At 35.9% G+C, this 27,345-nt stretch overlaps 3 protein-coding genes across 5 annotated transcripts in view; all 3 read right to left on the bottom strand.

Moving 5' to 3' along the window:
* Positions 1-10,101, bottom strand: part of LOC119071715 (protein artichoke) — a 60,558-nt gene extending 50,457 nt beyond the window's left edge. Inside the window, exon 1 of the mRNA XM_037176711.1 lies at positions 9,592-10,101. The gene's annotated coding sequence lies outside the window, so the exon portion shown is untranslated. The remainder of the gene's footprint in view (positions 1-9,591) is intronic.
* A 3,162-nt stretch (positions 10,102-13,263) lies between these two features.
* On the bottom strand, positions 13,264-20,294 carry LOC119071768 (zinc transporter 2-like). Of its 3 annotated transcripts, XM_037176817.1 has the most exons (9): positions 19,483-19,596; positions 19,112-19,285; positions 16,736-16,854; positions 16,539-16,643; positions 16,358-16,478; positions 14,357-14,536; positions 13,899-14,163; positions 13,559-13,706; positions 13,264-13,502 (listed from the first exon to the last, which is right to left on the bottom strand). In XM_037176817.1, exons 2-9 carry the CDS (start codon positions 19,135-19,137, stop codon positions 13,357-13,359), a joined length of 1,110 nt encoding a protein of 369 aa, XP_037032712.1. In that variant the 5' UTR covers positions 19,138-19,285; positions 19,483-19,596; the 3' UTR covers positions 13,264-13,356. The 3 variants fall into 3 exon arrangements, with proteins under 3 accessions (XP_037032712.1, XP_037032710.1, XP_037032711.1); XM_037176815.1 differs by lacking the exons at positions 19,112-19,285; positions 19,483-19,596 and adding an exon at positions 20,163-20,294; XM_037176816.1 differs by lacking the exon at positions 19,483-19,596 and having other exon boundaries at positions 19,112-19,323.
* A 2,882-nt stretch (positions 20,295-23,176) lies between these two features.
* On the bottom strand, positions 23,177-26,738 carry LOC119071730 (zinc finger protein 676-like). The gene is made up of 11 exons (XM_037176754.1): positions 26,344-26,738; positions 25,981-26,284; positions 25,740-25,927; positions 25,538-25,679; positions 25,101-25,302; positions 24,792-25,035; positions 24,472-24,732; positions 23,871-24,174; positions 23,622-23,809; positions 23,474-23,533; positions 23,177-23,405 (listed from the first exon to the last, which is right to left on the bottom strand). The coding sequence occupies exons 1-11, from the start codon at positions 26,430-26,432 to the stop codon at positions 23,216-23,218; spliced, it is 2,172 nt and encodes a 723-aa protein (XP_037032649.1). The 5' UTR covers positions 26,433-26,738; the 3' UTR covers positions 23,177-23,215.
* Positions 26,739-27,345: the final 607 nt, after the last annotated feature.

The following is a 27,345-nucleotide window of genomic DNA, read 5'->3' as shown; positions in this document are numbered from 1 at the left end:
AACAATGCACCGAGAATTGCTGTTGTTCTTCGTTTAGGATCCCAGTTGTGTGCAGAGTACAAGTGTAATTGTGGTAATGTGGTTAAGAAGGACGGTTTGCAGTGCAAATTAAAGATAGGGATTATTGCTAAACACGATTCTGTCAATAATGTTTTTGGTCATGCATTTTCCTCTGCAGGATTTCCCAATATTTTGCAACCACCTGGTATTTCTAGAGACGACGGTAAAAGACCTGATGGTATGACAATAGTTCCGTGGAGTCGCATGGAAAATCAATTAAATGGGATGTAACAATACGTGATACTTTGGCTCCTTCATACATCGGTGAATCCTCTAAGGAAGCAGGGTCTATTGCAGATAAAGCGGAGAGATTTAAGCATAATCATTATTTAAAACTATTTATTTACCCCCCCCCCCCCCCCCATTCCTTTGAATCATTAGGTTGCATGGGACCAGAAACAAAGAAATTTATTGACAAGTTGGGATCATTAATGAAGAGAGCATCAGAGGAGCCACGTTCCAAAGATTATCTGTTTCAGAAAATTTCTATTGCTATACAAAGAGGCAATGCGCCATGTATTCTTGGAACTTTAGGAAGTAATAGAGCAGACGATTTTTATTTATTGTAATATTTGTTGATTGAAAAGATCATTTTTTTACTGACTCATACGGCGCAGCAGTCTTTTTTCGCTTTGAATAAATATACATTACAGCCAGTTCAGAATAGTTGGAAATATTACTAGGGCTATACTCGGATTTACCGCTTACCGCTTCACGTAGAGTGAGACAACTAGCGTAATGTACATAGAGTGAAAGAGTGGGTGAATTAATGCAACGAAATAGCTATTCTGCTAACATGTGATTTGGAGATTTGGCCAATAGATGTGAAAATTAAAAACATATTGTACGCGCAAAACCCCCATTTACCAAAGTGTTATCAACAAGCTTTTATCTACTGTAATGTCAAACTCTCCACAAATTAACACAATTAGTCAGGAAACAGCCAATTTTTATAATTTATTTTAATAAATCAACCTATTTTAGGAAGATAATCCTTTAACAACATATTAAAAAAACGCAATTTTATATTTTAATTGAATCATAAAGCTTAGTGACATGTTTCTGGCCAAGACATTCTTTAAATCGATTTTTTACCATGAAGCCATGATTGCTCATTTTTGGCCAAATGGAGAAAAATGAAGATCTGGTTCTGTTCCACATTTTTCTCCATTTAACCAAAAATGAGCCATCATGGCTTTATGGTAAAAAATCGATTTAAAGAATGTCTTGGCCAGAAATATGTCACTAAGAATTATGATTCGAAATGAAAATCCACAAAACTCACATCTTTAAGAGGCACCGGTACTTTGCCGAAAAGCATACATTAGGGCGATTTTTAAATACTGGATTTTAGTTTACTTTTGATGATATCTTTCCATCAGAATTCTTTTTCAAAAATGTACGACCGCAATTCCGACCACGAATGTGTTAGCTTTCAACAGAAAATAGATTCGGTTGCAGCAATTTGACCAGCTCTGAGAACAATGAGCAGTTTATGAAAATTTCATTAAACTGCTCACTTTTCTCAAAGCTGATCAAACGACTACAACCAAAACTAATTTTTATTTAAAGCTAACAGATTCTTGGTCGGAATTGCGGTCGTACATTTTTCAAAAAGGATTCTGATGAAAAGATATTAACAAAAATGACATACGAAACACGCAAATGTAGGCTACAATTTTAGCTAAGTGCCGGTGCCTCTTAACGTAGCAAGAACTACAATCGGCTATGTTATGACATGTCTCCGATGTGCCTTTGTTATTGTTTATGTGTTAGTAAATGAAAGTTCTAAACTGTTCTAAAAAAACTGACAGTCTCTTGACAGCCTTTCGTTCTATTTTGTTTGAAGAATACAATTAAATTATAAAAATATTGAGTGTTTCCTGACTAATTAAAAGTATTGTTATTTTCATGCAAAAACACATCATCAGCCATAACTAGCACATAATGGAGCACCTACTACAATACCAATAGAATATTAGATTTGCGAACGGACTCGTCAATCTACGCACTGATATGTTGTCAACGCACTCAAACTAAATTAAATTATGTTTTTCTGTATACGTGAGAGTGTATTGGTGAGCTATGATATGAATCGGTTGGTAGGGAAAGTAAACGGTCGAGAAGGAAAGTAACGGTTGGGAAGGAATGTACCAACACACTCTCACTATTACAGAAAAATATCTTTCAAAATACCACAATACACACTCGATGTGTGTTTTCGCTTGGGCTTCGCCCGCGCGTGCACATACATCTTGTGTGTATTGGGGTATGTTGAAATATACTATTTTTGCCTCACGGAAAAAAAATTTGAGGGTGTTAACTGTGCAGAACTATTATACAAGACAGCTGAACATTACGTTCCGCATATATGTACATTCCACATACTGACCACACTAAGTGCACTTTTCCTAGTTTCTTGCGATCAATTAATTCTTCATTTTCTGCTGTCGTTTCTTATTTTACGAATGAATTTTACGACTTTTTTACGAATGTGGCGCTTGCAGCTAAAGTAGTGTATTTTGGTCGCGAAAACCACAGAAACTACTTTTGCTCGCCTCGTCACCTACTTCATCAACACATCGATGGAAAATCAACACAATTACAACAATTAGCAATTGATTGTTGGAAGCAATAACTCTTACAATAATCACAATATTCGCTTTCATTACCTAAAATCGATCAGCAAAATCTCGTCTGAATTTTTTTATAATTTTTTTCCTTTTAATTAACGATAGTTAATCAAATTATTTCAATAATTAGCATACTCAAACGCTCGCGGCATTTCATTTATATTTGAAAATTAAAATACAGTTTTTCCACTCATAACGAAAAAAAAGTTTGCCTTCCTGCAATTTCCTAGCAAAGCTTAATAGGGAAATTGACGCGTGGAAAGGAAAACAAAGCTTTTTGTCTCACAAAATTTTTAATTATCAAATGGAAAAAAAGAGCCAGTTAAATTTTGTGCTCAATTATTTACATTGGAAATTAAATTTAAATTTCAATAATTGAATTTACTCCGAAAGAATTTTTATTTATATAATGATGTGGTACGTCGTGCATAAGCAAACATCATGATGTCAGTGAAATTGTGAAGAGACGTTTTGGTTTTCCAACATTTCTAGAGTTATGCGTTGATTTCTACAGCAACGTGTGTGGACGGGAAAATGACTGGAAGGAATTTGCGGTCGAAATTAACGTAGTTAATTTTTGGATGAATTCATTTAATTCAGTTTTCAACATCAAAAAAGGTAAGAAAAACTTTTTGGAGTTGTTTGACGTTTTTGAGGATATTCACAGAATAGATCAGGGCCTTTTATAAGGAACAAGCGCGTGGAAAAATCCACTCCAGACCCACCTGAATCCCCCCATACTTTTTAAAAATCCCCTCCAGTGCCCCCCACTTTTAAAAAATCTACAACAGTCTCTCGCTGTCTATAAATCTTACAAAATCAGTAACTAAAATTATAAAAAGTAGCTATTCTTAAAAAAAAAAATCGCTGCGCGGCATCTCATTATTTGTCAACTTCGAAGTACCACAACAAAACTTTCGTCCGTATGTTAAGAGCAGAATTTGAGTAAATTTTATTCGGCTTTACTTTTTTGGGCCCCGTTAGCTAAGTGTGGCTTCTTTCGTTTCTCCTTAAGAATTTGATGGTTAAAGAGTTCAGGTTCACAAAATCGAAATAAAAAGGTATCTACAATATCAATCAGGAAAGGAAACGTTTTTGAAGGTTCATAGAGTGGCCTGAAGTCTGGCTACTCGACCATAGTACGTACAGAAGATTTTTAAAATACAATCGAAATAATAGAACTAAGAAAAGTTAATCGATCTATCGCTGAAAGACGGTGATTTGTGTTCAGTGTTCATGGTTCTTTTAGCATTTTAACGGAAACCCAAGAAGTCAAGGATTTATTGGACTTCGTTTTAACGTAAATGTAAATCTGAAGAACTAATAAACACTACGTTAAGTCGAGCAACATCCGTCAGGATCTTCCAATTTGGAATAAATTTATTGAGCTCGAAATTCAATCTAAATAGAACAACTCACGGTTCAAATAGCACAACTCTAATTTATCTAAAAATAGACTTTTTAAGCGTAAACTAATTACCGATTAATTAAGAAGTGTTTGATCTTCACAATACCAATGATCCTTGCTGGTTTTTGTCAAAATGTTCCAGGGAACAAAACGTTGAAACAAAGAACATCCGATTCCGATGACTCATTATCAATTCCTTAGTGTAGGTCTTTCTTTATTTCGAAAAAGTGTGGTATTGGATTCCAAACGGAAAGTGGTTTTAGTTATATAAAAATATATCAACTAGCAAAATATTTAGCTTTAACCTATTCAGATTTCTGACCACCCTCCTTCCAGTTCAGGCCCGTAGCTAGGGTGAAATCTCAGGGTGGGCTCAAGCCCGATACAATTTTTCTTTGTTTGTAATTAAAAATATAATGTGAAGTGCGCCGCAGGCGATTTAAATAAAATGAAGGCCTGCGCTACTAAATTAACATATCAAAACACTGCGATGTAGTTTTTCAATTTTTTCGAAAAATCTTTTAAAAAAACGTTCTTTTGGGTGCCCACGTTCCAGAGATTTTTTAAAGAAAATGTATGGAAAGTTTGAAAGTTAAATTAATTGCTACGTACTGGTGGCCTCTGATCTGGCGAACAATTATATGCAACAATTAGTATTTATTTTAACATCTTGACTTTGTTCATTTTATCACCATCGGAAAGATTCCTTGCCCTGTCTAACTATCATTGGTTATAGTTTAAACTGCTACTATATCTCATCTCATAGATATTCCGAAAATACCAAACTTGTCCTATTCGCTATATTCTTTACGATCTTAAATATGTGGGTAAGTCGACCTACTCGAAAGGACATTAAATGAATTTTAATGAAGTTCTAGTGCAAGGTATATAGGTATTTAACCGGAGTTGCGAGTGCGATCTTGAGATGCTTATGGAAATTTACATATTGAAAAAATCCACGAAAACCGTAATTTGTACTATGACGTTTCTAACTATTGGTCTGTCGATTTTATATGAAATACCACAAGCCACGGTCACCATAACGCAAGTCTTAATGTAGGTACTGAAAACATTGAATGCAAATGCAAAAATCTATTTAAAATTAATTAACTTCTGTAAAAGTAATATTTGCTCTTCGAAATTGAAAATATTTCGATTCTCCCAACTATCGGTCAAATACCTTATATTAAATTTCAGGAAACGGTTCTATTGCTGAGGGTATTATATTATATTAAAAGATAATCACTGTCTCGTAAAAACACGGCAGAGTGAAGTAAACCAGGCACGAGCGCTTGACTTGACTAGGGACCTGTATTATCTAGTAGCCTTTGTGTTTTGCGAATAAAATTTTTCAATTTATGTCAGTTTTCATTTGAGTTAATTTTCAAACAGTGTATTAGGTCCCTTATTTGACGTTTCAAAAATGAACCGCTCCTGCCCGGTTTATTTTACTCTGCCGTGGTAAAAATCATTTCCAAATTTTTCATTAATGATAATTTTTGCAAACATCCAGGAATCCTAAACTACCAGCAAATTTTGTGTACTAAACTTAAACTAATTGATAACCAATTCTTCGCTTTTTGAAATGTTGATTTTAGCAGTAATTGCTAATTTGAGTATTCTACTTTTTTAGGCGACTTCATCATATTTGTTCAAAAACTTTAGAGACGTACACTCGTAAAGGCTAAATTTTCATCAATATTAGTTTATGAAATCAGATAAGTTTTTGGTCTAGAATCTTGGAGGGATTTTATGAATCTAAAAGTACTATACTAAAGGATTTTAGCTGCTGAGGTTACGAAAGCAACAATGATAAAATCCACATTCTGTACTAAGACTGTTAACTTCTTTTAAATTTTCCCCAACTTTATTATTTTTCTCCTTCGCCAGGGTGGGCTCAGACATAGTCCAGGGTGGGCTTAGCCCACCCCAGCCCACCCGTAGCTACGGGCCTGTTCCAGTTGATCGCACTTTTTCTTAAACACGCGTGTCATCCTTTTTTGTGTCTATATTTTGTAGAAATTTGAATTTTTTAGAATCGTAACTGATAAAAATAAGGTCTGTAAATATAACTACTTAATTCGTTAAACAACTGTCGAAATACTAATAAGGGACCTAAAAACTTTTCTAAGGGTTTTTTCGAAACTCTATCAAAACTCGAAAGTTTGACTAAGTTGTCCATGTCCACCTAAATTGGAACTTTATGAAGCTTTTTGGGATAGATGATCCATACTACTTTAGTGCTCCAGAAAATATTTAAAGGATTGTGAAATCATAGTATGTTCTGAAGATAAAACACACAATGTACAGCAACATTAAGCGGCAGCTAACAGTCACTAAAGTTCTCAAATTTGGAACTTGTCAATACAGTATAATTTTTCAAACAGGGCCCCTCGTAATAAAAATTTGGGGTCCCTTCGCGGAAAAAAATGGGGCCCCTAAATGGACGTCCCCCCTAGAGCAAAATTCTTATAAAAGGCCCTGAATAGACTATCAAGGTAGAATATCTGATGTTGGAAAGATGTAAAAAAATGATATTTTTCAAAAGAAGTTCCTCGCGCAATTATTTTGTACAATTATTGAAGCTTGATGTTTTCAGGTTAATTTGTTTGTTTCTTTGTGAACCTGGTTATGTGGTTATTCGAACATTATTTTTTCCTAAGACCTTACTTAATCAAGACAAAGAGTAGTTACGAATTTAAGTAAACGTAAAAATGTGCTGTACCATTTAAATAGGACACATTTTGCGCATACGATAATTACACTACAGATGAACAACATTACTTTGTAAATGAAATCAAAGTTGAAGAATTATGTAGTAATTTACGCAGGACTGACTCCATTTTATTGAACAAAGAAAACCGAAAAATTTCAATTATTTCTCGCTTACATAAATCATAAAGTTCCAATATTGAAGTGTGTTGCAAAGTTTCTGTGAACTTTTTGCTTTGAATAATGGAAAACCTTAATTAAGAGCAAGAAGTATTCTTAGCGATAGCGACAACCAATTGAAAGTAAAGAGGACCATAAAAGATGCAATGCTTTGTACGATGCGGTGAGTCGAATAAAACTATAAGAGGTCTGGGCTTCAGCACTACTTCATTAAATTGTACAAACATTTCAAAATAAATCAACTCGATATAGAAACGAATGGTCGATACCGACGAAGAAAATTAGTGACTATTCGTTAAGACTAGTCCGTATGAAGTACAAGATTTCTATCAAACACAAGGCAATCAGAAGATGAATATATTGTTTGCTCAGCGCACCACCATTCGTACTGCACGTGGCAATTACATGAAAAGTATCTTAGTCGTATGAACTTGTTTTTATAAGTGTAGGTCGAATATAACAGTGAACCGTCCGATTTTGGTATCTCAAAATTCAGATACGTTAATGCTGGTGCGTTGGTTTACTGTTTTGTACGAGGCGTCAACCTAAAACCTGAGTTGTCTTTTCTCAGATATAGAAAATTTTCTACTGAACTTTCCATAATTGGAACCGTAGGTGCACCTTAGAATTTGTGAACGAGTGGGTGAACAAATGAACCGAAAAATAAATTTCAATGCTTTTCACTTATAGCGAGAATACAAGACTTTTATTATTGTTTCTTATGTGAGGATATGGTAGAAGACAGTGGGAGTCGTGTGAGCTAGGGAAGATAGGGTTGGCATTCATCATATAATAGTAATGATTAAAAGAGCGCACAGTTCGACGAATTTCAAAGGACAAATGGCTAAACTTGTATCCAAGCCTTAGATTATCTGTCATCGACTACGACTATACAACAATAAGTAATGAACTAACGCCGTCTCATGTAGCAAAATACATGTTAAAACAATGAAGTAATAGATTCGACGACAATTCTAATGGCAAGGTTCTATTGATGCATAAGGGTATCTGATAACACTAGGGTCAAAAACGAACGATTTTTTTAGGGTCAAATAAAGAATGCATTGTTGAATTTCTTTAAGAGACACGGGACGTGTCGCATTAGCGAATTATAAGAAAGTTCGTTAACTTCTGATAGGCTTATGATGTTTTCTGTTTTTATATCTGACTTCAGCTCAATTTTTAAAGGCTCTGTGAAAGAACAGGTTAACACACCTCTGAGTTGATCACGAAGGCGTCGATAAGAAAATTCTATATTGGCTCCTCCATGAAGTGAACCTCCATGTTTTGAAGTGAACATTTTCTGTACTAAACATTTTATATGGAAAAAACATTTCATAGTTATTATTAAAATTTTGATACCAGCCGCTTTCGTGTGTGTCTTTTAACCTATTTTTTAAAAACTTCGGCTTTTTTAGTATTTCTAATTAAACAAAAATGAAAAAATCTGTTGCTTGTATTTACACATAAAGGTCGATTAGTGCCAGCTGAAGCCAAACATAAACTATCCTAATTATTGTCAATTTTGCTTCGCAATAACATTTTGTAAAATTGAGCCATCACTATAAATAAAACTCGTATTAGTTTTACTAATTTCAGCAGCAACGTAATAACACATTGTGTGCTAATTTGTGACCAATAAACGACTTCCTGTATTATTTCGATTACAAAATATATTTTGTGCTTTGGGAAATATAAACCCGAATGGAAAAGCGTATATATACCAGTCAGACTATTCGAACATTAAAATGTTCAAATTCAACCCATCCAAATACACAGTATATATACAGTATAGGTATATACAAAACACCTTATTAATTCTATTTCAAATTACCTGCCGAATATATAAAAACATAAATCAAAAGAGTAAAAACGAAAATGCGAGAAGTGGAATGACAAAATGCGTCCCCTTTACCTATTCACGTACACGGAACGTGAATAAGTTATAGACGACATGAAAATTGCTATTTATTTAAAATATCAAACTTGAATGCCTTTATATGTAGCCGTCTATATTCTCGACGTAAAATATCATCTTTACCAATTTCAGAACATCGGTTTTTAAGCTCATGTTATACATGTGCACAAGTGCACCAAAAATTGTAACATCTACTGGTGTGTACACAATCTATACTGACATAATATGGTACACACTGCCATTACCCTTATCCTTGCAATCGATTAATATTTTTTTTTGGTCGGAGCAGTGTTTTTTTTTCGGGTCCTTTATTAAATTGAAGAGATGCAGTATAACAGCGACTCCATATTTTTTGAAAGGAATATTACAATCGGATGTTGGCGGTGTTAAAAAAAAATTAAAAAAATATATTTTTGCAAAATCGATTCATTCTTTCATGTTGTGCTCTACTCTGTCGGAAAAAAGTGTTGTTTGATAGAATGTAAACACAACAACTAACGGTGGCACACACGTTCATTTATACATCTATTGCGTTTACTACACCTTTATGTACTTTGGTATTGAAGAAGCGAAAAATTACATTAAATTTATTCAAAAAACCTCTTAAACAATCCACAACATAAATTGGGTATAATTACCGCACTTATTACCAAAGGTTTAGAAATTAAATTATATTTTACCTGAAAAAATTATACTCCTGGCTGACCCAAATCAACAGAAAAAAAAAGTTGCCACTCAATCAAAACAAATTCTCTTAACTTCTTTCTGTTCACATTTAATTAACACATTTTTTTTCCCTTCTTTTCCCAAGACAAACAGACCTTTCTCCTTGTAACTTGCACCACACACCACAACTTCACACCATTCGAATTAAGACCGAATGATATAAAATCATAATTTCCAAAGCAAATAATTTTTTTTTTTCTTCTTCCCTTCTTTCACTTTTTAATCGAAGACAAAAATTATGTTGTACACCTGACAGGCAACAGACATAAAAGCGCGGTTGATAGTTTCGTCGAGATTGTGATGGAAACGACGACTGGAAGGCTAACGGAATGTTTCAACGTCTCGTAGTGGCAAAATTGTTGTATGAATTCGATTGAGAGAAAAATCGAGGGGGATGTTTGGAGAGAATTTTGTGTAGTAACCCAGTAACCTCCAGTATAAATAAACATTGCGCAGGTTTCCATTTTCGACCGTAATGGGTTGATATGTTTTTGTGTGAGCATTGAGCATTTTATAAAGTACGCGCCGCTATGTTATACATATATATAGTTACCTACTCTCGTCTCGCATTCAACACATTTTTACCGAAAAGAGGAGATACATAAAATATGATTGAGTTTTTATTTGGCTCCTATTTGGTATAATGTTGTTACACTGAAATTCGCACGTTAAAGGTAGATTACCACGAGAATGGCATAAATCGTCACTAACAGAATATCTTCATTGTATCGTCGCTCTTTATTTTTCGTCTTTTATTTTCCAAAAAGATAATTGAAAGCAAACGATAATGGTTGAACTTACTACAAGTGAATGTGGTACATAACACCAGAGGGGAAAGAATTTATTTAATCCGAAAAAGATGTGGTTAAGAATCGTTGTGTTTTTGAAGTTCACCTTTGAATACTGGTTAAGGTAAGAATTTTTATTAGAGGGAAGATCTGTTTTTCGGTTCGTTTACTTGATTCGACTAAACTGAATGAGACTACACTTTGGTTTGGCACCGTAGTACGGTGACCGTACAGTATTTGTTGATTTGTTATACAGCTTTCGCAGTAGTACAAGCTTAAAAATAGAACTGGTTATTATTCAGCTTGTAACGAGCTTCGTAACAGAATAATTTTATCACATTTTCATTTACTTCTTTTGACCTGGGTATTTTGTAGAGATCATTAATGTAATCTATTACTTCAATTGTTTTGATCATTAGTTTTGCTATATAAGATCTAATCGGACAGAGCATATCGTTGATTATTGCCTTCCTTCTCGGTAACAGATGAAAGATGACTTGATGACTTGATATTCGTAAATTTTTCCACTCAGGACGATAACATCGTCTAAAATGTAAAATTTTAAAATATTGTCTGGACGATATTATCGTTTAAAAAAATGATAAAAGTGTTGTTTTGGACGATATTATCGCCCTGGATGCTAAATTTTTGAACAATAACATCGTTTTTTGAACAATAATATTGACCGTGTAGAAATGTCCCCCCAACAATAAGGCATGATTTTTTTAGTTATGTGCCAAGATAGATTTTGGTCTCTAGAAGCCAAAAATATTTTTTTGAAAATTCGTCGATGCTTATGCGCCTAGCGAGAGGTGATTGAAAGTCGAAAACATGCACTTTTCGTATGGAAATTTCTCCGGCTACACGACACGTACGGTAAAAGTTTGATTATTTATTCGAACTTGTGACGGTTCCTGTGCATCCGAAAAGCAACAAAAACATCAACAAACTGTTTCCCCCAATTGCTACTAGTCTTAGCTTTCTATATCATGGGTAGTGTATCGATGAATGTGGCTTTGAAGTGTAAATTTGAAGTCGAGTTCTGCTACCTCCAAAATATTGTAAACAGAAAAATTATTATCAAAAATTTTTTTTTTTCAATAAGTTCAGCTGCTGATGATGTTTTTCGCAGTTAGTTGTGTGTCTCAAACAATGCCAAGCAACGGATTTCTCTTAAAATTATTTCTGGACCATAATTTTGCTTACACCACTCGTATGTACGAGACAATGATTAAATTCCTAAGGTGTGGAACAATTTTTTTTCGGAAAAAGGTAGATTGTTTTTCTATTCGGAAAAGCCATTTCAATTTTGAAGACCTTTAAGGTCGAATATCTCTGCATCTTGCCATCTCGCTCTCCGTCTTCCTGGTCTGCTACTACCATCGGGATTTGTATTTAGCAGTTTCAGTGGTACACATTCCTCATTCATTCTTTGTACGTGACCGAGCCATTTTAATCGATTGATTTTGATGAATTTGACTATATAGGGCTCCTTGTAAAGCTGATACAGCTCATGGTTGTATCTTCTTCTTCTGATTGTCGTTCACATTGACACCTCCAAAAATTGATCGAAGAATTCACGTCGTAAGTGCGGTTGAAATTCAAAATGGAAAGTGCGGAGGTCTTTCTAACGTAGCGTCATTTTCATACAATGAAGCGTTGAAATGTACTTTTCGGTTCACTTTTTCATCGAATCGTTCACTTAAAATTCAAATTTTAGGCACACTTACGGCGTCAATTCTTATTTCAAAAACCAAAAGTGTCTGTTTGTCACTTTGTGTCATGCATAAAGCTTCTGATCCATATGCTACAACTGGTCGAATCAGCGATCTGTACAATTCGCACTGAAGGTTGCGGTTGAGTGTTTTTGACCGGATGAGCTTTTGAAGACTGTAGTAACTCCTGTTACCAAGCTTTACCCTTCTACGAATTTCCTCTCCGATATTTGATGGAAGAACCTTTTTTTGGTGGAGTCGGTAAGAAGGTTCCCCAAAAAATGTGTCGGAAAACTCATCAACTTTGAAGCGATTTTCCCTTAGCATTATCAATACATTTTTCATAAATGAGATGTCATTCGAAAGTGATCTCCAAGACTTGAAACCATTTTCCTTTTTCAGGGATAAAAATGTCGCATAACTTTTCATGACAAAGATCGTGGCAAAACGAAAAATCTTAAAGAACTTATAGTGCACAGAGACATTTTTTCGACACAAGAGCCTTGACTATAAGTACCAAACTGCCTGTCTGTACTTGAACATATATGACTGCCCAAAACCTATGCTGGTACCAGGACAGCGTAATGTTTAAAAACGTATTTGACTTGAAGGAAAAGCTTTTGGCTAGCCGTGGGAACAAAACGGTTATCATTATTGTTGTCGATGTTGTAAGCATATCAGGCCTAGTGTTGACTTGCAGGAAACACAAAAAAAAATAATTTAGGGAATTAATTCAGTCGAACATGTCCATGGTAAAAATCGATGATTTCAAATAACAGGCTAAGGCGAAGACACTCACGATAGTGACTGGCACACTGATATTCAAACGGTTCAAATTTCACTACATAAAATGCTATCTATCAGCTCGATAGAGGACGCCACTATGTTACCACCGCCTTCATGATCATTGATCAACCCAAATGAGTCTGTTCTTTCAGTTCAGCACATTGAGAAAATAACTGGAAAACTTTGAAAATCTTTCCCAAAAACTGTTAATCATTAAAGATAACGAAATATGGATGTTTTTCCAAAGACATTCCGGTATCTGTTATGTGGTTGCGATAGCGTAGTAGCATTTCATGTCATAGCACAGTTGTCAATTATAAAAATATTAGCAAAAAACTACTCCAACTAGAAGAACTTACATTTTATTAGCGATCATCTACACGAATATTGTTTTGTAATGTTTTCCTTAACCTTTTACAAACGATGAATCCTAATTCTCGGGACAGACGCATTGACTACAGTCTTCCATATCTGGTTGGAAGCGTTCTATTTGAAGTGTAGTCTCAAAGAAACTGTATTTACTATGCACAGCACCGACCGCTTCCTTTAATACTTCTTCTGGATTAGCAGTAGCAACTGAAATTGTCAACATTCATGTAGCTCCCTAATAGCTGCATATAAAATCGACTTACCGATGGCTAGATGAGCAGACAATGCTACTTTGTTAATACTCAGGGCCCAGATTCGCAAATTATGAACCCGGACAACACCGTTGATTCGCAGGAATGTGTCCAATACTTCAGTATATTCCAAATAGGTGGGAGTACCTTCCATCAAAACCTGTAAATTATCATTGTCTAAGTCTATCGAAAAGTAATGACGGTCATCGTTTCACTGAAACATTTCTGTATTCTGCTTTGACACTCTGAATTAAGCAAACTGCAAGAGTTTCTTTGCCAGCAAAATTTCCTTTCACACGAGATCACACAAGCACGAGCAATTAAAAAAGAAAACTTAACGTATCGTACTCACTAGCATAGTATCTTTCATGATAGCAAATGTGGTTCCCAAAACCACAATCGAAAACAGGAACGTACATATCGGATCAGCTAATTTCCACTCAGGTACGAAATAAATCACTATGGCTGCAATAAGCACACCGACACTCTGTAAAACATCACCCAAGACATGAATAAAGGCAGCTCGAACATTTATATTCTCCGTTTCTTGAATGAGGTTGTCGCCGGACCCATGGGAATGTGTATGACTGTGCGATGAATGAAGTTGCCATCCCATTCTGTTTGCATGTAACGAAGATGTCTTACATTAAATTACAATAACAGCACGTGCGGTAAATTAAGATTTGATTAAAGATGGTTGGTGTACATGATATGTTTGTGCTTATATGCACTGTTGTAAAATAGCAATGAAGTCTGGTGACGCTGAATGAAGAGTTTAAAATTTTAATCATTTCGTTTGCGAGCACTTACATCAAATTAACAAGAATTGCGATAATGGATGTTATCAACATCATTTTGGCTTCCACTTCGAAGTCTTGAGTTATGCAGCGCTGTATGGCTAAGTAGACCAATATCGCGGTTATTACCCAAATCATTAGCACTGATGCCAGAGCGCCGATAACTTCCGCTCTGTACCATCCGAAAGACATTCTACAATTTGAAATAGTTTAAATTTAGTGAAAATACAATATTTTAAGCAATCTAGCAGATCGTTCTGTGATGTCAGCCCCTTACGAACATATACGTAAATCTAGCTCTATACACAGACCTAGTAGCAATCAATGACCCAAAGTGTGTTCGCCCACGCAATTATTAAACCAAAATCGAATTTGTTAGGCGTGTTGATTTTTTGAGTATGAAATGTGATGTGTCACCAGCGTATCATAACTGCGTGACTTCTCCAAATTTTACAATCTTGACACAAAGTCCCAAATTCACTTTGTGAAAAAGGTAGAAATCGAAAATTGAAACACTTTTTCGGAAAAGTGTCGTCTCTGGTAGACTGGTCATGGAAGCTTCTTCTCCACGTAAAACACTGAAATGTTCCCTTAGGAAGCAGTTCTCTATTTACTATATCGACAAGATCTTTCACTTAAAAGAACCGGCAAGCGTTATCGGTAATTTCTACATCTATTACTTCTATCATGCTCACACGTCAGTAAGCGGGCGTGACGCAAGTCCACTGCCAAAAATGTTTTAAAATAATTTCTTTTGGGAACGCAGCATATTTACAGCAAATTTTTGACTAGCTAGTTAGTTAGTTCCTATGGAAAAGTGAATCCAGCAACTCCTAAACGTTTCTATAGATTTTCTTGAAATTTTGGTTGTAGGCTAGTAATGGACCAAAAATCAGAATGGAATTTTCAATTGTGTGTGTGTTGCATATTTTGGTGCATGATATGGATCGTAATGGTGAAAGGTGTGTGTTGTTTTGGGATGTGTTTCTTGTTGGAAATTGTGGGGACCATTAAGTATTAACTTCCACTAGGTTGGTTCCTAAAATTTGGGATGACAGATGTTCATTCTGGCACTACCTAACTTCCATTGGATTTTTCGATGAACTTCGGAATTATTTTCGACACTATGTTCAAAGGTTGATTCCTAAATTTTGCGATGACAGATGAGTCCTGTAGCACTACCAAACTTCTATCGGATTTTGATTATTTTCGACATAAGTGAAGTGTTGTCGAAATGACATACTTACAAAAGTGGTGACATCAGTCAAAAAACACTTTAAAAATGTGACGCAAGTCCTTGATCTTACTTACAAAGAAAATGTTGAAAGAAAATTTTACAAAAAGAATATAGCGTCACAAGGGGCAGATGTTGAGGAACCCATCATCTGCCACTTGTGACGCAAATTTCTTTGTAGAATTTTCTTTTACTGAATTTTTGGGTCAGCGATATCACTTGTTTTGTAAGTAAGATAAAAGACTTGCGTCAGATTTACCCTTTAAGGGTTTTTTGACAGATTGTTTAAAAACGATATTTTCTGTCGTTTTAACATATTGTCTAGCTCACTGCCTTTTGTCGTTGAAACCCATAATGCACATAGAGCGTGGAGCACTTGGTACGTCAGGATTTTTTTTCGAAAATTTCCGAGAATTTTCGAATTTAAGTCTTTCAGGTTCAAAAATTTAAATTCATGAAAATCCTTGAATTTTAGAGCTTGAAGCATTTTCAAGAATCAATTTCACGAAAGGTCTTGCTTGGTGACACAGTGTACATATCTTGTCCTACTCTTTCTACGTAAAATCCATATCTGTCCGCGTAATTTATCAAATTATTGAAAGGGTTGTCTACAAAAACGTTACGAAAGCATGTCTGAAGTTTATTGCACCATTCGTAAACAACTTCCTTAAGTTGGGAGACTCACTACTGTCTGTTCTTGCAATTCAACTCGATTTACCTTGTTTTGTTTAAATTGTACTTTTTACGAGCAAACGATTCTAAAAAGTCAACGATACATACTTTTTGGTTGATGGTCGGCCTGCTATCCAAATTGCAAACAGAGAAATCATAAAGCTTGCAAAGTCTGTTAGTAAATGCGCTGCATCTGTAGCAATAGCCAGACTGTTTGATAGGATTCCACCTGTATTTCGTTTCATTTAAATGGAAGAGCTCTACAAATTTAATTCACTTTTTATTATACCTATCACTTCCACTATGATGAACACAACACACAAACCACTTGCAATTAATAGCTTCTTCCGTGCTTTGCGATCTTGACCCTCGGTACGAGGTTTATGACAGTGTTCTAAATAAAATGTTATTTTGAAAGTAATAAAAAAGAGAGTTACATTTCGACTTTGAGCCCAATGAAAACCATAAACAACTTTAGAAACTTACTATCAATTTCGTTAAGATCGACTCTCTCACAGCATGTCTTTGAGTTCTTTCCGTGTACACAGTATACGAGAGTAGAGATTGACTGTTCACTGGCCGTACCATAGTTCTTCTTGTATTCTCTGGAAATCAAATTTAGATTTCAATCGTGATGTTATTACCAGATCTATTACTTCTTTTGATAATGTTTAATAAACGTAGTAGATTACGTCCCTGTTTCGAACTTTTTACTTTAACATGTTTGTAGGTCGAGCCGACGACATGAGACAAAATAAACGTTCCAAACAATTGGGCAAGGCGTTTTACTTACTAAACCTCCTGGGAAATAAGTTTTAACAATATTATCAATAAGGTATAATGACTAATTTCCCGGGGGGCAGTGAGTAAAATTCTTTTACTTCATTTACGTACATTTTCCGATAAGAGACAGTACAGTGGAAGAATTATAAGAAGTTATATTTTCAACAATTACAATCCAATCGACGTTATTCATTCCACATGCGATTTACACGCTATAATACGCGTAACGTTGGCAATGCATGTGGATTGAATTAAGAGAATTGGATTGTAAATGTAACTTCTTATAATTCCGGGACTGTATTTTCCACAGTTTATTTAAAACTTGTCGTTGTCGATAACGGATTACTAACGATGACTAACGTTTCTTAGGGGTCATTGAATCGTTCGTTATTAGTAAATGAAACGAAGCAAAGAAGACACATAATTTCTACATGTTCACAACCAATAACGACAAGAATCTATTAAATGTTGTGCATATACACGAGACTAAATAGAAAATTGAATTGGAAAGCTGAGGGACGGAAATAGAATTATTGGCAGGACGTAAAAGCTGTTTACTGTTTAAAAATTCCATTATTTTATGATTCGAGAAGGATATGAATGAGACGGAGAGTTAAATACATTTTTTTGCATTGCTAACAGGCGGTATCGTCTCCAGAGCATTTGGGTACAGATACTATGTATACTCAGCGCTTTAACATGTACAACTAATAAGTGTACTTATTAGATTCATATTCATAATAATCGATTTAGTCTCAGAGATTTAAAAAACTAACATGAGTAAAAAGACGATGAAAGAGGACTCTGAAATTTGATGACAAATGTGGCCAAATCATATACATCACCACTCAAGTTAAGGATTTTATTACTTTTAAGACAAATTATAGCGAGCAAAAATAGCAATAAAACAATGAATAGGTCCAATTTCTAGCTATTGTATCGTGTTCTCATTCTTTTTCTTCTCTAAGCGAAGTCAATACATGATATGATTAGATTAGATGATCCGACATTCGAAAAATATATTTTTTTTATCCAGCATCCAGAGCACTAGACAACAACGGACATGTTTTCAACGATTAAACTTAACTCAAAATAAGTTTTTACTTTTTTGTGGATTTTGCACGTTCCATTCGTTCTGTTTGTTCCACATTCATCCCATCACATAACATTATCGAGTCTCTTTGCATTTTTTTTCGTTCCATAAGAGAGAGTCACTCGCCGAGTACAATGACTCTCTTTCACGTTTCTACTATTGAAAGCATAGAAATTGATGTGGAACGAATAAAACTGCGGAACGATAAGCATATCAAAAGTTTGTTTGAGTTTACAATCTAATTGATGTTATTCATTCCACATTAGACGTTCACATTAAATGTGGATTGAATAAAGAGAATTGTAAGTGACTTCTCATATCTCTCTGCCGGTAATTAAAAAAAATAATAGAAAAATGGCTCATCATTGGAGAGCTATCACTGGTTTTCTGTCGTCACCGACTATAACTGATAACACGGTCTGTGAAAGCACCGCCATTTTCGTCATTGCTCATAGCATTACCTTACGAATGTAAGTGAATTAAAAAGAGCACGCGCATGAAAGCAATTAAACATTTCGTCTTATTGTCCAAGTACATTTGTGTGTCAACATGAGATCTTTCGAAAGCAAATAAACTCATTCCGGGTTGGATTAGGAAGCGTCTCATGAAAATTTTCTAAGATTTTATTTAAAAAAATTCAAGCTTTGAATTTGAATCAGTTGAATTAAGAGTAAAGTATGGTTTTCACTCAACAAAAAGTACTCCGTGAGAGAGCGAGCTGTCAAATAAACAAAGTAAAAATTGAAAAAAAAATCATTTTTGTCTCTTACACGGAGTGCTTTTTTGTTAAGTGGAAATCAAGCATATAACTTCTGAATTTAGAATATCTACACACACGATGCTGCTTATTTTTGCCACTTTTTTATTGAATAAATTACCAGAACGACACGTGGGTTACCTTCCGCAAATTCGATAAATTCATTGAGTTTGACAGTTTTTGATAAGCATCTGTTCAATAATTCGTTTCAAAGGAAACCATTACTTACACAATCGGATGATCCGTTTCGCTCATTTTGAATGGAAAAATTAAATTGACAAATGAATTCGACTTTATTCACACAAAATTCTGTAGACAGTTGATGTCTTGACTTCTTGAATTCCGTTCAAGTAATAACTGTTATCTTAATTGTTGTACACTGCATATACCCATGCAAAACAACCTAATCAAAAAATAAATAAGAAAAAAAATCATTTCAAACGTCGCGTCGGTTGCAAGTAGCACCACTCTTTCATAAAATCGTAAAAGGAACTTTTGTTGTATTCTTGAACACACACGATACATTTATGTGTTAAAATTGTGACAATTTTCAGATTGAATCCGAGAGACATAGTGGAACGTACGAAGAGTAAAACAGACACAGAGATAAGAATTTGTAATTGTTTTTCGATTTTCTGTTGAATTCATTTGAATAGAAGAAGTAAACAGTAGTAAAAGCACACGAACGTACAATTTTTGTTTTTGTGATGAATAATATTGACGAATCGTCGAATCACTCATTGTCATAAACATTCAAATCCGGAACTATAAATGCCACCAGAATTAGTTACGCAGAATTGAAACGGAAAAATTTCGTGTAACAGCAATCAGATGTTTGCTGAATTGACACACATTTTTATGATTTACAAAGAGTTCTACCAATGCACTGGCTCTACTCTTTGATCCTTCTCAAATTACTATTTGATCACGGCAGAGTAAAATAAACTTTACTTAACTTTACTCTGTCGTGATTTGATCGGTGGTGTCGGGGTTGATGTTCCTTCTAGCGTAATTCGTCATCGTAATTAGGTCAGATTATATACCCATACCCATCGCTTTAAGAATTGTTATATCGGTGAAAAGGTCAATAAAGTGAAATTTTGTGAATCCTAGAATTGCACGCGATTAGATAATTTGATCATCATATGCAATAAAATTGACTGAAACGGATGATCCGCCATAACAAACGGAAAAAAACTTGTAACAAGAGATTTGTATATTTAGATTTTCAACGCGTTGACTAATTTCCGACTTTGATGAAACTTTAGACGATAACTTACCTGATTGCGTCGCTGAAACTAAATATTGGTCGGTTCCGAAAAAGTTTCATTTTCGTGAAAATTGTAAACAAACTTGACAATAATGTGCTAATTGGCCAGCTAAAATAGAAGACTGATACAATAGGACTCCTACGTTCGCTACAATTTTGTCGAGTACTTCATTCATTGCAATCTAATATCTGTTGCATCAACAGTGTTGATATAACTTCACTCTGGTAAATATCCGTGAAATGTCATAACAGTTGGCATTGAAGTTGTGTGAAACTAGTACGGAATGTAATAGAATTCTACAAAACATCTCCTACATTTGAGCTCTAGTTTACAAACCGCATTTTCCTGCTCTACATTTTTGTGAACCAACTTCACTGCTAACTGCTATGACATTTCATGGATTATTACCAGAGTGAAGTTATTTCACAATAAAACAGAGCGCAAAGAATGAAGTACTGAAAACATTGTAACGCCTTCACAGGTGAGCAGATTGATGGGACAAGTGGGTTGGCCTGTAGAGGCGCCACATTTTCTTCATAGTACTTCATTCTCTGCGGCTTATTTTCATGTGAACCAACTTCACACTTTTATTACAAAAGAAATATCACCATATGAAGTTGATTCACATCAAAATAATAAACGTAGTGAGGGCGATCATCCGACGCGCAAGGTCTGTATCTTCGACGAAGTTCATGCAAAGTACTGATCAGATGTTAAAGGAAATTTTCAGAAATAGCAGCTACCCGGAGTATTTTGTTTTCGAGCAAATGTACGTGCACGTTACAGACCCCAGGCTGGAAGTTTTGCCAAACAATGTCAAAGGATTCAGAGGGTTTACTGTCCTTATTCACCATTTTATGACAGAATGTACTAAAATATGGTAAAACTCTATTACATTTCTTCTTAGTTTCTAAACATCATTCGCCTATACTCAAATGAAAGGCCTGTGATCCCTGTGACGTTTCATGAAGACGAATCTGCACATGGCTAAATTGTTGACTACATTTCGGGGTTAATTTATTATTATTATATACGAGCTACCGCTTAGGATTGTTTGTATTGTATGGTTTAACTCATACAAAGGACAAAAAAGTCATCTATCTGTATAACAGAACGGCAGTGCCTACTGTGATTTCATCAGCCTCCGAATATTTTCCATGTTCGTGCTAGTAGCAGTGCTGTGCTCGCAAGTCTTTTTCAAAAAAGTACGACCATCGTTTTGTGTTAAAATGTTCAGCAAACATTTAAATGTTTGTGGTGATGTTACCCAACTCCGAGAAAATTCGAAATATTTGTCAATTTTCGTGAGTTTTCTCGGACAGAGGTTGAAAAATGATGTGGGTCCAAAATTATCATCAAAATGATAATAATTTTGCCCCAAAATGTAGACAACAATTTATCCATGTGTAGATTCGTCTTAAGAGGCACCGGTACTTTGCCGAAAAGCATACATTAGGGCGATTTTTAAATCCAGGATTTTAGTTTACTTTTAATGATATCTTTACATCAGAATCTTTTTTCAAAAATGTACGACCGCAATTCCGACCACGAATGTGTTAGCTTTCAACAGAAAATAGATTTGGTTGTAGCAATTTGACCAGCTATGACAATGAGCAGTTTATGAAAATTTCATTAAACTGCTCACTTTTCTCAGAGCTGATCAAACGACTACAACCAAAACTAATTTTTATTTAAAGCTAACAGATTCGTGGTCGGAATTGCGGTCGTACATTTTTCAAAAAGGATTCTGATGAAAAGATATTAACAAAAATGAAATACGAAACACGCAAATGTAGGCTACAATTTTAGCTGAGTGCCGGTGCCTCCTAAGATGCATCGGTACTTTGCTGAAAGGCATACATTAGGGCGATTTTTAAATACTGGATTTTAGCTTACTTTTGATGATATCTTTCCATCAGAATCCTTTTTAAAAATGTACGACCGCAATTCCTACCACGAATGTGGTAACTTTCAACAGGAAATACATATGGTTGAAGCAGTTCGACCGGCTCTGACGAACGTGAGCAGTTTATGAAAATTTCGTTAAACTGCTCACATTTCTCAGAGCTGGTGAAACGACTACAACCAAATGTATTTTTTGTACATTTTTGAAAAAGGATTCTGATGGAAAGATATTATCAAAAATGAAATATGAGGCACACAAATGTAGGCTCATAACTGGGAAGTGGACAAATAAACATAGACACAAATGAAAGAAAATTTCTCTTGCCCAACCGCGGATTTGAACACGGGACCTCTCGATTATGAGTCGAGAGCTCTAGCGCCATAGCCACGGGTACCTTTGAATTGAACAAATGTTCAGAGTGGGGAATGTAATGAATTTCTCAGAAGCGACACGGAGTTTCATGCATCGCACAATTCAATGTATTTAACAGGTGTTTTGGTACTTTCACAGTATATATTAGAGTGAATCGATTTTGGCAATTTGAAAAACCACACTCAGCTATTCAAACGGTTTTTCAGTGTATTTCGATCCCTACTCCTACTCAAAATACACCGAATAATCGTCCAAACAAAAGTTTGCAGAACTTCGCCGTGGCAAGAAACAGAAGGGAATGGGTGTGGATTTTCTGAAGTCAGGTTCGTAAGTTTCCTTGTAGATTTTTGTACATCACGATTTGGCAACAGGCTAACCACATAGATGACATGGGTCAGTCACAGCGGCCTATCAGTCAACAATAGGAAGTAAGGACAAAAAATCGAACAAAAATTAAGACTTTGATTTTCTGGGATTTTCAAATTTTCGAAAAGGGTCCATCCAATATTAATGGCATTTTAGTGCACCATAATGTAAAACCAAAATTGTCCTGAATATTTTCGGTCATTTCCACACCCTTTGTTCCACAAATTTCTTTCACTTTTTCGGTGCAGAAATGAGCTTTATGAATCTGTATCCATTTCCAACATAAAAACTAATGGTGACGACGTAAAACGATGTTAAAAAACGGAAATTTTCGGTAAAATTAAAATTAATTTATTTGATAACTCAAGCCTTGTACCGTGTACACACGAACATATACGCGCCACTCAATAAACATTTTTTACATATTCACAATAGACGAATTCGAAGACAGCGGTCCAACTTGCATGTGCATAATGGAATTGTGGTCCCCGTAATCAATCAAATCACTTTGCAGATTGTTATGCTGCATATCCGACATCGGGTCCATACAATCGTGTAACGATGGTGTTGGTTGCAGATTTGAGGTTTGAATACTTGCTGCTGGTATGCTGTGAACCGAATTGGATTGACACAAATTGAGTTTCGTTCGGCTGACAATTTTTCAAATCGAATTTACCTTAAACTCATTTCGGAAGTGTTGTTCAGGGTATTGTTACGCACCTGATCTCGTATGTCTCTGTAAAAGAATGTACTTCGGTCAAATCTTCTGTGTTGAAGAGTGGGAGCACCCTAACTCGAATCACAATATTGTCTCATAAACTTACTTAGGTTGCAGATGTTCCAGCTTTGGAATATTAGTAGCTATTTGAACTTCTCCCGCTGCTTCCATTGCTGCTAGTTGCAGTGGATGTGCCTTCTTTTTGTGACTTCGACAATTCGAACCATTTGCAAATGTCTTATCACAGAACGGACATGAATAGGGCCTTAATCCCGTGTGCAGAATCAGATGATTCTGTGAAATTTTCATTTTGTTGGTTAGTGCTGTCGCAGACTTCGATCATATCAAAAATTACCTTCAAAGCCTTCGACCGTTTGTACTCATTGCCACACGAGTGACATTTGTACTTTTTCTGGTCCGAGTGTACAACCATGTGCATTTTGAGCGTTCGTTTCGTATTAAGTTGCAGACCACAGTGCGGACACACATAGTTGGTATTGTTGTGTATGTCTTCGTGCGACTTAAGTCGAGGTAAATTTTTGAATTTCTTGTCGCAATGGGCACATTGGTAAGGCCTTTCTTCGCTATGGGTGATTTTGTGCTCTTTCAGCGCACCATTCGTTGTAAAACTTTTGCCACATTCTTCGCACACAAATGGCCTGGAAAGGAAATTTTCAATTTGAGCATGTTACCGGTACCGGACTGTAGAATCAAAATTAATTTGAGTTGTAATTGGTGAACGGTGTCTCCCCCGATTTAAATTACTATCCATGGGACAGTGGTTCGATTCGCACACCTGATCAAGTGGGTTGGGTTTGGTTACCGCATAGCGATTCTTGGAGACTAAATCTAACACCTGACAAGGCAGCAAAGTCGAACGGATCCCGACAAATCCAAATTCGACGAATCATTCCGCACCACCCACTGCAATAACTTCAACAATAAACTCGCCTTACCTTTCCCGAATATGTATCGATCTAACATGGGTCGTGACGTTAACGGCTTTGGTGAATTTCTTATCACAATAGGGACATGGATGAACCATTTTCAGTTGATCCGGCAGATGGACGTTCTCGTGCAATTTCACCTTACTCTCGCACGAAAACCGTTTCGGGCACTTGGAACACACAAATGGCAATTTCTCCGAACCGTGTTTCGAGCGCATATGATAGTCCAACTTGCACAGCTTCTCGAATACCCGATCGCATATGCCACACCTGAAAGTAACCGAAATTATGGCTGACCGTCTGGTCGGTGAATGAAACAGGTGACTTACGTGACCGGCTGGCTGATAGCCTCTTTCGTTTTTCGTGTCCTCCTTTTCTTCGGCTTTTCATATTCCGACAGGCTTTCTAACTCTTTTTCCAGTTCTTGGATTTCGCTTTGGTCATTTTCGTACGCAGTAAAATTGTCCGCCTCATCATCATCATCGTCGTCATCGTCTTTAATAACCGGTTCACAATCGTACATCAGTTCATATTCGTAGCTATCTTCAACTTCTGGTTCATCTTTCACCGGAACTGTAACGTTAAACCGTCGTCGTTAATTATGTTGATGGATACGATGGAATTCAGTGATCCTTTACCGTCGGTAACTGGTGATTCAGTCTTCTTTGGACGTCCTCGCCTCCTTGTGGTTAGAACAACTTCTTCCTCCGATTTTACACAATCAACACTTTCAGTCACCAGATCTACAGTATTCATTTCGTGTTCGAACTTTTCGTCACATAGATCTCCTTCCAGAGCCTCCACAGTTATTTCCATTGCCACTTTGTTGTTAAATTCCTCCTGCAATTTAAAGAGAAAAAATGTCTTTAAATCCGATCCCCACGTAACAAGTCCATGTTTCACAAAGCCGGAACGGCATGTACGGCTCTTAAGCGAACTTGGTCACTGCTCCCAATGTGCTTCGTCTGAATTCATACGGTTCATATCGAAAGACACTTCAACCACTTTTAAGCACAACAAACACTGTTCGACACCGTAACCACTTCACTTTGTTGACTGAGCGTGGGTTAGTTACCTTCACTTCGTCGTTCTCGAATTCAAATTTACAAGGAACGATGTCGTTAGTTAAAATATTGCCTTCCGGGTTACTATTGTCGCACACAACCTCCGATAGCATTTTGTCTATTTTCACGCATTTTGTCAAATCCGGTGGTTCCCTGAAACGAATGTTACCAATGTCAATCAAGCCAGTCAATCACAAGTTTCACTTTTCTCACTTTGGCTGCAAATGTTCCAGCTTCGGGATATTTGTCGTTACGTGCACCTCACCAGCGGCTTCCATCGCAGCCAATTCAATGGGATGCGATTTCTTTTTGTGACTCCGGCAGTTCGATCCATTAGCAAATGTCTTATCACAGAAAGGACACGAATAGGGTCTCAGGCCGGTGTGTAGTATGAGATGATTCTGATGGGAAATCAATTGTTCTTAACAGATCGCACTACTGACAATTTACTTACCTTCAACGCCTTCGACCGTTTGTACTCGTTGCCACACGAATGACATTTGTATTTCTTCTGGTCTGAGTGTACAACCATATGCATTTTGAGCGTTCGTTTCGTGTTCAGTTGCAGACCACAGTGCGGACACACATAGTTGGTATTGTTGTGTATGTCCTCGTGCGACTTAAGTCGGGGTAGATTTTTGAATTTCTTGTCGCAATGGGAACATTGATAAGGCCTTTCGTCGCTGTGTGTGATCTTATGCTCTTTCAAAGCTCCATTCGTGCCAAACGATTTTCCACACGTTTCACAAACAAACAGCCTGGAACAGGATGCAGTCGTTTGAAGAAAACATTTGCATGTAAAATGAATTGATCTCACCTGTCTCGAATGTGTATGGATCGGATGTGCGTGGTGACATTGACGGCTTTTGTGAATTTTTTATCACAATACGGGCACGGATGATTCATTTTCGTCGGATTTGTGCGTTGAATTAAATTCTGTGAACTTTTTCTTGCCAATCATATGAACGCCTACTTCAGTACAATGTAGTCCGATCCGTTTTACTCGATGTGTGGAATAAATTGTGAAGCACAACAATTTTGATCTTTTGGCCTGTTTCAATAGTTTAACATTTTGAACGATTTTTGAATTTAATTTCCGTCGGCTCACGAGTAAAACAAAGAATAATTTTGACCGTCTTTTTACTTGTAAATAAATTGCAGAAATGCAAACAGCGAATTTATATTAACTTTTGCTGAATTGCTGAATTGTTCGAAATGTCAATCCGAATTGTTTTATGAGTTGTGCGGTTTTCCAACAGATGGCACTTGTTTTCAGAAAAAGAAAACATCGAATCCAAATTCAAAAGAAGTTAGCCGTTAGGTTTTGGATCGGTGAGTCCACCAAAATGATAACAAAGTCAAGTTTTTCATGTTTTACATTTTTCTCTTTTTATTATGACAATTTTGACAGAAAATGGATGGCTCACCTGTCAGAATTTTAACCTTAACTCGCGTGGAAAAATATAAGAATTTCATTCCACCGAGTTTAGCGTGTATATAACAAAAAACGGGATGACTTCAAGCATTTGTGGTACTCTAAATAGAGTATTAAAACTGGACAGTGTATCATACAAACGTAAAACACTTTAATTTTCATGTAAAATAGAGTACTTTCTGCAGATGACCACTATGATCACTCACGCCACGACAGAGTAAAGTTAACCATCCAGGCATAGTACTACTATGATAGTAGCCCTATATTTTTGGCGAATAAAAACTTTCAATTTATGTCAGTGTTCATTTGAGTTCATTTTCATACATTGTACTAGGTCCTTTATTTGACGTTTCGAAAATGAACCGCTACTGCCTGGTTTATTTT

The sequence above is a fragment of the Bradysia coprophila genome (genome assembly GCF_014529535.1).
Source record: "Bradysia coprophila strain Holo2 chromosome IV unlocalized genomic scaffold, BU_Bcop_v1 contig_5, whole genome shotgun sequence".
Taxonomy (NCBI): Eukaryota; Metazoa; Arthropoda; class Insecta; order Diptera; family Sciaridae; genus Bradysia; species Bradysia coprophila.
The sequence above is the reverse complement of the archived record's forward strand: the minus strand, read 5'-3'. Positions and strand labels throughout refer to the sequence as shown.

What these genes read in the sequence shown, in the direction of transcription:
- LOC119071768 (XM_037176815.1), bottom strand. Translation starts at nt 20,212, where the DNA reads ATGAAACTTTTTCGGAACCGACCAATATTTAGTTTCAGCGACGCAATC. An exon ending in AGTTTCAGCGACGCAATCAG is followed by an intron (nt 16,855 to 20,162) that starts GTAAGTTATCGT and finishes TTTGATTTCCAG; the next exon opens with AGAATACAAGAAGAACTATG. An exon ending in CGATCTTAACGAAATTGATA is followed by an intron (nt 16,644 to 16,735) that starts GTAAGTTTCTAA and finishes CATTTTATTTAG; the next exon opens with AACACTGTCATAAACCTCGT.
- LOC119071730 (XM_037176754.1), bottom strand. Translation starts at nt 26,432, where the DNA reads ATGAATCATCCGTGCCCGTATTGTGATAAAAAATTCACAAAAGCCGTC. An exon ending in AACGGTCGAAGGCTTTGAAG is followed by an intron (nt 23,810 to 23,870) that starts GTAATTTTTGAT and finishes AAAATTTCACAG; the next exon opens with AATCATCTGATTCTGCACAC. An exon ending in ACTTCCGAAATGAGTTTAAG is followed by an intron (nt 23,406 to 23,473) that starts GTAAATTCGATT and finishes TTCGGTTCACAG; the next exon opens with CATACCAGCAGCAAGTATTC.